Raw genomic sequence first — 12,315 nt, 5'->3', positions numbered from 1 at the left:
TTGCCCAGTGTAAGTCTAACCCCTTCTCTACATCACCTCAATACTTTCAGTGGATACCTATTCTTCTCAATGTAGGCACTCAATCCAGCAGTGTACACTGGAATCCAACCAAATTTCTTCTCTGGAATTCTTATTCACATCTTCCCTGAAATCCTCAAACAAGCCAAGCCTTCCTCTGGGTCTGTTACCTGTGTAGCAGCCTTGCAAGTGGATGGTCCATAGGTTGTTGCTACCCCGCACTCTCAACACATAATTGAACCACTTCAATTATAGTGCATCTCTTGTAGGCCACTTCTTGGATGTGTATTGTCACAGGTAATAGGTTTGCAGAATACTTATATCTATCAGTTGTGTCGTTATTACCCTTTGGGCGAACCTTGATCTTTAAGATCTTGTGGCATTTCATGTTTTACTACAATATATTAGTATTTTTAAATGGATTTTTGTATTAGGGAAAGACAGCATCATTCATAGTACTGTGGAATTTCCCAAATATAGTCTAATAATTTCACATATTCAATTCTGAATCCTGACCATGGTAGTCTAAATTAGTGGTATCAAAGTCAAATAGGTGTGGATCCCTATGGTCAAGTTGACTTAGAAAACCATAAATTGGGCAGCTGGGTAGCTCAGTGGATTGAGAGCTAGGCCTAGAGATGGAAGGTCCTAGGTTCAAATCTGGCCTCAGACACTTCCCAGCTGTGTAACCCTGGGCAAGTCACTTGACCCCCATTGCCTACCCTTACCACTCTTCTGCCTTGGAGCCAATACACAGTATTGACTCCAAGATAGAAGGTAAGGGTTTAAAAAAAGAAAACCATAAATTAACATTATCCATATTATAATTTTTATTAATTTTGTTTAACATTTTCCAATTACATTTTAATCTAGTTTGGACCATACTTGGATCAGTAAGTTTGACCTATCTAGTCTGGAAAGGAGGCATTTTTCATTCTTGTTTTTCCAGTGTGCATCATTTCTGTGCCATTATAAATTATTGGAATAATACTTTTGTAAAGGCCCCTATGACATATATGTTATATATATCATATGTCATAATAATATAATTTAATAACTATTTGAAGTCATCCATTAGCAGAAGGAATACTGCATTTAAAGAGGAATAGTGTTCATTTTCTAATCCTGCTCCTTATCTATGACTGAATAAATCACTTAACCTATCTAGTTCTTATCGATTGTAAAATAAAAGATTAGACTACATGACATTTAAGATTCAGGTCTCAGTCTATGATCCTTTGATGCTCCTTTCAGCTCTATTTCTATGATCCTCTGTCTATCCTGTCCTTTCTTACTTGGACCTGTAATCCCTATTTCTTCAATCCCTAAAATAATTTTAAGTTCTTTTTTCCAATCTTGGTTTTCTCTCAGGAACCTCTTACCATCTTGGTCCCTTTTTTATCTTCATAGTGTCTCTCCTAAAATGTGTTTTCTAGACTTAAATACAATATTCCAGGTGTGATCTAATTAATGTATAGTATAGTACAGTGGGTTAATTTGTATTGTTTTTCTGGATACCATACTTCTACTAATGCTGCCAATATGATCTTATTAGACTTTTTGGCTGCCATGACATTGCTAAGTCATACAGAGCTTACAGGCCACTAAAGTCATCAGCTCATATTCACACAAACGGTAGTCTAGCTACATCTCCCTCATCTTGTGATTTCACTAGTGCAGTGAAGTCCTGGTAAGGAAACCCCCATCTACCAATATAGGTCAAAAACCATTCTTCAGCTTTTAGGTAGAGTTGCTTCCTGTACTTGTCAAGTCCCGCTTGACAAATTATTTGTGCGTCATTGAACCGTGGTGAGAAAAATGAGCTGGGCTTACAGGAGGGTCAAATCGCCAGACTGACAGATCAGACACGCAGACATCCTCTTGCTGGGCAGTGACAAAGCTTATTGAGTTGGAGTACATACTTTATAGGAAAAATTATGTAGGCTAAAGAATTAGGTAAGCCTTTTTGCAGGAACAATGATGGGCAATGATTTACAAGATGGAAACAATGGATGTAGATTGCCATAGTAGCTCTAAGCAGTGTTTTCTATAAGATAATAAATCAGCATATCAATGTATGACCCAATACTGTATGTTCTTCTCACAGAACTCTTGTATTATTTTTTTTCTTGGCTAGATATCTAGGATTTGGGGAGAGGGAAAGTTTGCTTTTCTCATGCTGGGGAGCAGACTACATGCTTTGTGATTCCTAGCTAATGGCTCTGATTGTACTGGGATTTGCTCTCGTTACTGGGGACTACATGTACTGATCCAGTTGCTTTTTAAAAACAGCACAGGATACTCAAACATATTCAAACTTCATCTGTGGGATCTCTTTGAAATCTTATATGATCATTAAATGTACAGTGATATCTGGCATAATAGCACAAATATCACAAAATGAAATTTAATGGAGATTAATATAAAATTCTATATTTGGGTTCAAAAATTAATACTGTAAGTATAACATGGGGAAATCGTAGGTGGATGACAGTTTATGAAAAAGATATAAGGAAGTTAGTGTGAAATGGCAATCATATTTGGAAGTATAGTACTTTGTCTCCATCAGACCATATCTGAAGTGTTGTGCCCAACACTGACTTTCCATACCAGGTAGGGCATTGATAAACTAGTATGCCTAAAGAAGACTGATTTGAATAGTAAGAGAATTGATGATCTTATTATAAAAGAAAGGACTGAAGAAATTGGGGATATTTAGCTTGAAGAAGATAAATCTATCAGTAATATTATTGTTATCCTAAAATATTTAAAGAATTGATATATGGAATAAGACTTAGGATTATTATCACATTTTGCTTAGCCTCAAAATAATTATGTAATTAGGATCAATGAATAGAAATCACAGAGTGACATATTTTGGCTAAATATAAAGAAACAAATTTTAACAAATTAATACAAGAGTGGTGTAGGTGGCCACAGGAACTGCTAAATTCCTCATTATTGGTTGGGTTCAAAAAGTATGACAAATTTAGTGGAATGTTAAAGAAAAATTATCAGGTATGGTTTGGATTGTTCGACCCCTGAGGATCTTTCTGAGGTGAGATCCCATGATTCTGTCTCCCTTTTCCAACTTTGTGTTGATCCAAGTGATAGATACAAATGTTGAATAGAAAAGGGCCAAGAGCTGGATGTAACTGAACATCAAAATCACAGAATTTCAGAGTTTGAAGAATCACTGAGGTCATCTAATCCACACCTGAATAATCAACCTCTTTACAGTACACTAACAAATAGGAAAATTCAGATTTTGTCTCAGTGCTTCCAATGATAAGGAGCCCAGTACCTCTGAAAGAAGCTGAAAGCCCTTTTATACATTTCTTGAAAACTGAAGTGGAGGTAATAAAATTAGAACAGTGATCATGAACCACTTTTTCTATGATTTTTTTCTAAGAACCTCTGACAGGAAGAAAAGATATCAGATGACAGTTTGAAGGGATGACAGGGTGATAGGACCAAGTGAAGGCAATTGTCAAAAAAAAAAAATAGTAGTAGATACTTTACCTCTCCCTCATCAAATGTAACTGTAGGGATTAATGATCATAAACCCATGCAAGTCTGTCTAGGATACTAATTTTAGTTGGAAAAAATTTAAAAATCAAAAGCATTTATTCTGTTTTCCCATAAATTATCTTTATTAACATATTTAGAATTATTATTTTTTCTTTTAACAATTGTTTGCTAGTGTAATCTACCTACAATAGAAGAATGTACACGATTAGCAGAGACTGTTCGTGCAGATGGAAATATATTTGAAACTATAAAGTATTACTTGTTAAGTGAAGACCCTGAAAAAGCCCTTCCTATTGGTATTCGCTTCATCAAACGTGAGTTTATACATGGCATATTTATATGCAATCTATTAATTTATTTGACCTCTTGAAGAAAGCAAATTAAACACTGGCTCATGTATTGAGGGACTAAAAGAAATCAGTGGTTCTAAAATTTAAAAAGAAAATCCATCAGAAGACCTGGACCCAATTTAGTGAGCTATTTTCCTCATTCCTTTAGTTTTGTCTGGTTGGGAATTGGTGTCTCTTACTTCACTGACGTAGGAAACAGATGAAATTGATTAATAGAGGAAGGGTGATTTTTATATGTAGTTTATATACATTTTGAAGGTCAAATGTTGGCAGGGACTTTTTCCTTAATTGCGAGATTGCTTATGGTCATTTTTTCTTTGGTTTGGATTTTTTTTAAAAATCAGAACAAATGAGCCATTCAGACTGGACCTTGGATACAATCAATCCAATTCTTGACCTTATGAGTTACGTCCGCACTGAAAGACTAATGCTACATAGATGTAGTGAGTGAGTACATTCCTCTTCCAGATACTGAAATTGAACTTCCTGTCTTATTTAAATATAATTCTTATTATCTTTTGCCTTAATCTGTTGTCAGTTTGAGATTTAGTTTCTTTCTGGGAACAGTGAATGAATTTCTTGTACATTAAACTTGTCCTATTGGAATAGAGATAGAAGGTATAGAGGGGTGAGAGGAATAGAAAACTTATTAAAATTACAGTGGAATCAAATTGGAGCAAAAAAAAAATAATTTAGAGCATGAGACCCATAGGCTGCAACTAAATACCAATACCAGATTAAAGTCTATTAGGAAATGTTTGTCAGATATGATAAAAATTGAAAACATAATGTTAATTTATGTTTTTCTAAATCAGTATGTAGCAGCAGAAATTAATTTCTATTTGAATTTGATACCACTGGTGTAGAGGACCTCACATAAAAACAGTGCTAAACCTACACATGGCTCAAGCAGAGTCAGCTCCAAACCTTTAAGCAAAATGTCGAGAATGCATAGCATGGGCTCCAAGAGTTCAGTGAACTCCTTGAAGGCAGAAACAGTTTTCTATATTTCTCTTTAACTGTGACACTTAACACAGTACCTGGTACCCAGAAAGTGTTTAATGAATGCTTGTTGATTTGTCATAACTGTGTAGACAACCACCTCAAACTTTGGGGTTGGTGGGATTCATGGCAAGAAAGAGACCTAATCCTTATTCCTACCCTTCAATGTGTTTTTCGTGTAAGTGAGCCCCTTTTAGTGATTAAATATACTCTGCCAAACCTAATTTGGCAGAGGTTGAGGGATAATCCCATTTTATTATGTGGCCTCAGTAAGTCTAAATCAAGCCAGAAAAAGTGGCCTCCTCTCCCTACAGGTCTCCTCCCAGCACCATCAGAGCAGTGGGAGTGAATGCCATTTCTGGGAATCCCCACAAGTGCTGAGGAATCCCTAACTTGTCCCTGTTATAAGAATAGGATGGTGAGAAGTAAGTTGACATGGAGAGTTTCCATTTAAGATGTGACCTGTTTTAAATTAGAAAACATTTATAGGATAATTGGCATTCTGCTACTTATCTGTATATATATGGGCAGATAATTTTATAAGCTACAAATCTTCAGCAATTCAAATTGCAGCTTTCACTGAAATTTTAATAATCCTGCTTAGTAAGAAGTGTTTCTTATGGATATATGTAGATGCTATTAGATGAACTAAACACTGGAATAACATTCTCTTCCTCAGATGACTAATGGCTTGTTCTTTAAATAAATGTGTTCTCTTTTAGAGTTCGAAATGAGTTGCTGATATTATGTGGTTATATTGGTGCTTTGTTAGCAATCAGAAGACAGTATCAGAGCATTGTGCCAGCCCTTTATGAGTATACAAGGTACTTGCTGTCATGAAAAACAATTTGTTTTTGAAAATAGGAACTTGAAATTGTTTTTTTTTTCATTCTTTTGACTAAAATCAATTCATAAAGTAAAAATTACTCAGTAGGAAGGGCAGGAGGAATACTGCCTCTCTCCCAAGCCTACCAATTTGCTAAATGGACTGTCCTTGAAAATGATGATTAACTCTGGGTAGATCAGTGAGTGTCCAGAGAGACAAGTTTTCCTGTTAGTTCCATAATATGGAGAAGATATGCTGCAGTAACAAAGTCACATCTATATCATCACAAAGTAGAAGGGATGGAGTTGGTCTCTCTTCTTCTTCCCCATCTCTATTCATGTAAAAATTATATTCTTTGAGGATACTTTAGAAAGTGACTTAGTGGAGAGAGTGGCCTGGAGTCAGGAGGATCCAAGTTTAAATGTGACTTCAAGAAAATTCCTAGCTGTGCGCTCCCCTGGAAATGTTTACCCCCATTGCCTCAAAGTGCTCTTCTGCTTTGGACTGGTAATTATGGGAAAATATTCAAAATAAAAATTTAAAAAAAAGACAAATTTTGGGGTCTGAATAAAATGTTATTTTAAATTGCATTTGTTATTTTGGTACATTAATCTTTTACTTTCAAATATTATTTCTGGGAAGCAGCATACATAGTACATAGTGTGCTGGTAAATGTTTAATGATTGGCTTTCTAAAAACAAAGTGTATGCAGGTCATACTTTTGATGTTTAATGTCATTATTAACACTTTCTCTCCATTACTTTCTTAAATCTGGTCAATCAACAAAACAATAAATCAAGTACTGATCTGTAGCATTTGCTGATTTTTGAGTTGTAAGCACCTCATTAAATGGTAGTCCAGGCCAGGAACTTGTCAATAGGAGAAGAAGACCATAGGAGGAAGACATTTCCAAGGCCAATTTTCTTAGTAAAGTAAAAAGCAAGCTTTTCGGAGGAGAAAAGAGATGTGGAAGGTTTGAGCAGGGAAGAGCTAGTTTGGCATAGCCTCTGTAAGAATGAGATAATCAGAAAGAAATCAAACAACTTCTTTGCTAAAAGCAGGGCCCATTTGAGGTTGGATAGCTATTTGTGTAGTACCCAGTTAGCCGAGCTGTGAGTGTGATATGTCATACATGCATCCAGCTGTGTGTAAATAGGAGTAGAGTTGGCAGATGGTGAGAATAATCCAGAGTGGAAGCTTGGCACAAGCAGTGATAGAGGGAAGGGGTTCATAGAGGATCCTGTGGAAATGAAGCTTGAGAAAGGATGAGTATTAAGGGTTAGAGAAACTAGAAGTCTCAGTAATGGTGTAAAATAGGATTGGAAGGGGTGAAGCATACATAAGGAGCGGTGGAAAGATAAGAAATTATGGTCAGAAAGAGGTTAATGCCATAGTTTCTGAATGGGAAAGTAAACACTTGTGCTTAATGGTGAGATCTGGGATTTGACCATTCCTTTGTGAGACTGATGTAGAGTGAATTAATATGCCTTTGGGACTTAAAAACCTTGTAATCATGGACAAAACACCTCACTTCTTAGAGCCTCAATTTCCTTGCTTTTATAAAATGACAATCATCATAACTCCTACGGGGGCTGTGAAGATCAAATGAATATGCAAAGCATTTTGTAAACCTTCAAGTGATATGGAAACAGCAGTTATGCTTCTCTATTTCAGCCAGCTTTTAAAACGGAGGCATGTGTCGGTCCCTTTGAAAATTGAACAGCTTTCTGAAGAACTAGATGCCTGGAGATCTTGCCTACATACAGTCAACAGGTGAGGGTGATACAGAAATAAAATCTTCAATAAAGTACTGACTAGCTTAGTCATTTATTTCTTGGCAGAATAAACAAATCTTGATTTGTGTAAAGTATTCTAAATTACATTAATCAAAACTAATCTTTTGTTGTCTTTTTATAGGCTTTAGTTTTTCTATTAATCAGTAGGAAATAATTTTCCTCATTCATGTGTGTTAGAATAGCTGATTTCTCAGGTTCCTGACATCGTTAACATTTTATGATTCTAAAGCCATTAAAAACTAACATGTATTTGATACTTAGATCAACAGAAGAACTTCCACATACTCCTCCAACTGACTCCCAGAGAATGATTTATGAAAGTCTACTAAAGAAAATGAAGGAAGAGCCACTCAAAGAAATCATTGGACCAGACTATGTCACTGGTTCGAATCTTCCTAGTCATTCAGCTATTCATATCTCTTGTCTGACAGGATTAAAGATCCAGGTACAACCTTATATTATGCAAGTAGGATGTTAAATTTATTTGATTAAAAATAATTTCTTAAGTGTATTATTATGCCAAAATTAATGTTTGTAATGTACACAAAATAATGTAAAAGGTTGTGGGACCCAGCAGAGATTTATTTTTCATCAAACTGGTTTAAATGTCTCTCTTTTTTCCCCCTAAGATGCGATGCCAGTGATTTGGTATATTATAGAAGCATTCGAGGTAATATATGCAGCTAGCAATTTGTAAGAATAGCTATTTTAAAGCTTATTCTCAGAGAATTTATCGTTATTACATGGGAGAGCAAACTAAATAATAAACAGGACTAGGTGAATAAAAATTATATATGGAAAATAGAATTGAATTAATAGACTTCCTCTGACAACCCAACAAATAGTGTCATGCTAAAAAGAGTCGATACTTGTGATATTTGTGCTCCTGTCAGAATAATAAATTCCCCACTTGGATATTAATAATTAATATTTTTAGTAATTTCTAATGGAAAGGATCATTATGAGAGGGTTGGAAACTGCCCAAGGAAATGATACCAATGTATCTTAGAGAGTATCCATTACTGGTGAAACCTGAACCCTAACACACTATCATACCTCCTGTGTCTCATATGCCTTTGGTAACTTGGAGGATACATAAATCCTAGTGGTATAGGGATTTTAGGTAAAATTTATCATCATTACACTTTGATCTGACCATGCCTAAAATCTAGGTCTCGATCCTGTTATGTAAAATTCCTCATCTCATCAAGTGTTAAAGAATTTGCATTGAAGACCAAAAAACTTTCATGACCAAGAAATGAATTCCTAAAGATAAACTGTAAGGTCAAAGGAGGAATTATTTTAGAAGGATGACCTTCCTAACACATCTTGGATTAAATCATAGAGACCACAACCACTTGCACTTATTAATAAGTTAGACTTTGACTACAGAGAAAGCCTGATATGCTGACACACCAATTAAGTTTTCACAATACATTGATAGATGTCAACATTACTTCTGTAAGATTTGGTGGTAAATAAACCTGCCTATGTATCTGCCACAGCTAAAAATTCTAAGAGTGAATCTGGACATGTAGCCAAGGTTCAAACTAGATAAATTTGTAGAGTGGGTGCTCTCTCTCTTTTCAATATTACTTAACTCGCTGCTTCTATAATCATTTCTCCCCTTTCCCACAAACCTAAGATTTCACTTCTTCCCTCCCCTCTTAGTCTAATGATGCCATAGCTTCCATCAAACCTGCTTTATCAAACCTACTCAGAAAAAAAAATCTGATAAATTCATCTCACTACAGTATGAATAACTGATGCAGCTTAATGAGTTATCCCTCTGATGAGCCTTTGCATTTTAACATAAAATTAAAACTTAAGCCAAAGAAATTAATCTGTAATTATTAAAATTCAGACATTAGTAAGAAAATAGGAGAACTCTTTGAGTAGGCAGTAGAACCTTTAGAGCACCTCTGAAATAAAAGTACTAAGACAGTAATTATGCTGATTCCCTTACGTGGCATGAAATACTTCCTAGTAGAGGACATATATCTTTTTGAAATGTATATGACAGGAAGCTATATAGCTTAAGTTCCAAAATGACATCTCCAACTCAGAGGATAATTTCTAGTCTCATAAAAGATCCCATGCTTCTCTGAATTTTTCACATTCATTTCTTATGGCATTGGAATATCCCACTACATTTATGTACCTTACTTTGCTTAGCTCTTCCTCAGTCACTCTGTTTTAATTGAAAGTAATATACCTATGTTTGTTTTGTTATGATACAGATATAAGTATACCATAAATCAAATCGTATGCCTAAGAAAATTAACCACATAAATGCCTGATATTAATAAAGGTGTTAGTCCCCTGACAACAGAATTATAAACGTTTTATTCACTGAACCTTGAGATATTAGCTCTTAGAAAGAAAATTCTTTACCCTTAGAGAACCTTAGCTAGATAATTTAGCAAAAAAGGGTTACTTGTTGGCCCTTTATTTGTATTTGACTCTTTAGAATTACCTTTAACAAAACAATTTTTAAAATGTAGTAAATACTAGCACACACTTATATAGCACTTTTAAGATGTGTGAAATATTTACCTGATAATAACCCTGTGATAACAAGACATTTTAAAAATATTGTAGGATTATTGATCACCTGAAAAAAGATATTCATAAATATATAGAAGTTTTTTTCTTCCCTTAATGACCATTAGGGAATAGAAGAAAAGTTTAGGTTCCTGTTAATGTTTTCTAGTTTTAATCAAAGTACCATGTGTGTGTATATATATATATATATTCTATCACCCTTTTCATATGAAAGCAATACATTCTCATGTGGATAATGCTAGCATGCATGTTGAACTTTCAGGCTGACAGTCACATGTTTGTATTTTTCCCAGTGAAGTAGGGAAAATTCTGAATGTTTATATGTTCCTATCCTTACACATACACAATGTGACTAGGCACATGTTTCTTTCTAAACTAGGTAACTATACTGTATCTTTAAACTAAAATTGATTATTTTCAAAGTGATATCACTAATATTCACATAAGGGATTTGTATTTAAAAATGAAAACTAATTTCCATTTTGTCTATCATAAACATAATCTAAGACATTATGTACATATATTTGAGGTTTTTGATATTTATGCTGACTTTGAGAATGATTGTTTTCTAAAAGCTTAAAAAATTTATTTATAAATCTCCTCTTTTTCTTTCTTTCATTATTTCTGTGTCATAGGGTCCTGTCTTTTTCCTTGAAGATGGGAAATCAGCAATTTCACTGAATGATGCTCTGATGTGGGCAAAGGTGAATCCATTCTCCCCCTTAGGGACAGGAATACGACTCAATCCATTCTGAAAGAAATATTTTTCTTCATACTAAATTACTTTGGAAAGAAGAGGGAGAAAGAATCCTGCAGGTTAATGTTACCTTAACCTCCAATGTTGAAGGACAGAGAAATGGCAGTTGATTTTATTTTGAATGACAAATGTATTTGAATTGTGGAATTTTTATATATAAGAGAAGGAAAATGAAAAATGATGAAAATGAAACATCTAAGTGATTTAAAGGAAAATCATCACATTTTTTTATTTAATTGATAGTCATATTTGGAAGAAAACTGAATATCCTTTTTATCAGGCCATTAAAATATTTAAATTACAAGAGATTATACTATTTGCAAAGTATAAACATCCTTTGCACACTAAGAAAAATACCCAAATGCCAGGCAGTTAAAACATCTACATTTATTATGTTTCGAATACATAAAAAGGCAAGATAAGCATTATGCCCTGACATGTTACAGTGGAAACCAAATCACTACTTATTTTGGTTTGTAAAATGTGTAATTATCCCTTTTTATCTTTAGCTCATGTTTAATAAAATATTTCTCTTAGAAATTTGATAAGTGTAAATAAATGTGTGCATAGTTCAATCAATTCAATTTTCAAGGTCACATGAAAAGTTCGCCTACGTAATTATACATACTTCCATATTGATGAAACAAACTGACAAAAATTATAAAATTCAGTTAGGTATCTGGGACTTTGTAGAATCAATGACTCAGCTCCTCACTTTTCATCTAGACAGCTGAAATTATTTAGATAGACACGGCCTAATTGTTTAATTGATTAACATTTAAATATATATATGTATATATGATAAACTTATCCCTAATCAGTTGGTCTTTAATAATAATTTTAAGATAGTAGAAAATGTTCATGGGAACAATCTGGAATAAGTTCCTATACGGAAACCACACATTTTATTCAAAACAAACACTATGCAAATTGAAATCTTGTTCCTTTTTAACTATTTGAAAACAGAGCCTTATGTTTGACTACAAGGACAATAATTTAATCAGATTGGGTTGTTTCTGGAATCTGCCTATGAATAAATTATTATAATTCACACAGCTAAGACAGATAGGGCTTTGATACTCTGGCAGTTATTTGAGAATATTATCATACACATGCCGTTACAGGTAAGGAACATAGAGCTATATATATTTTTTCTCCTTAAAACTGCTTCCAAAGCCCCTTTATATCTTCCTTGAGTAATCTGATGGCAAAGAGAACAAAAACCTACTCTTTGTCTATTCTCATTGACTATTTCCACTGTCTCAAAAAAAAAAAAATCTTAAAATTCTTTCTTTTCTTAGTGGAGTTTATGTATATACACATGTATACTTTTCACACTATTAAAGTTTAAAGTTTTCTTCAACTATAATATATCAAATGGGGAAAAGATGGATAGCCACGTAAATATTAAAAGTCCCATACCTAGGGTAGCTAAGTTCCATTGTCATTCTTAATTTTCTAAGCCAATGG

At 34.0% G+C, this 12,315-nt stretch overlaps 1 protein-coding gene across 1 annotated transcript in view; it reads left to right on the top strand.

The window, feature by feature from the left end:
- WDR17 (WD repeat domain 17) overlaps positions 1 to 10,843 on the top strand; it is a 77,414-nt gene extending 66,571 nt beyond the window's left edge. Inside the window, exons 22-27 of the mRNA XM_044681667.1 lie at positions 3,722 to 3,863; positions 4,244 to 4,346; positions 5,624 to 5,725; positions 7,402 to 7,500; positions 7,785 to 7,968; positions 10,724 to 10,843. Of these exons, the coding sequence (XP_044537602.1) occupies positions 3,722 to 3,863; positions 4,244 to 4,346; positions 5,624 to 5,725; positions 7,402 to 7,500; positions 7,785 to 7,968; positions 10,724 to 10,843 (750 nt within the window). The remainder of the gene's footprint in view (positions 1 to 3,721; positions 3,864 to 4,243; positions 4,347 to 5,623; positions 5,726 to 7,401; positions 7,501 to 7,784; positions 7,969 to 10,723) is intronic.
- The last annotated feature ends 1,472 nt before the right edge of the window (positions 10,844 to 12,315 follow it).

Source organism: Gracilinanus agilis, chromosome 6, assembly GCF_016433145.1.
Source record: "Gracilinanus agilis isolate LMUSP501 chromosome 6, AgileGrace, whole genome shotgun sequence".
Lineage (NCBI taxonomy): Eukaryota > Metazoa > Chordata > Mammalia > Didelphimorphia > Didelphidae > Gracilinanus > Gracilinanus agilis.
The sequence above is the reverse complement of the archived record's forward strand: the minus strand, read 5'-3'. Positions and strand labels throughout refer to the sequence as shown.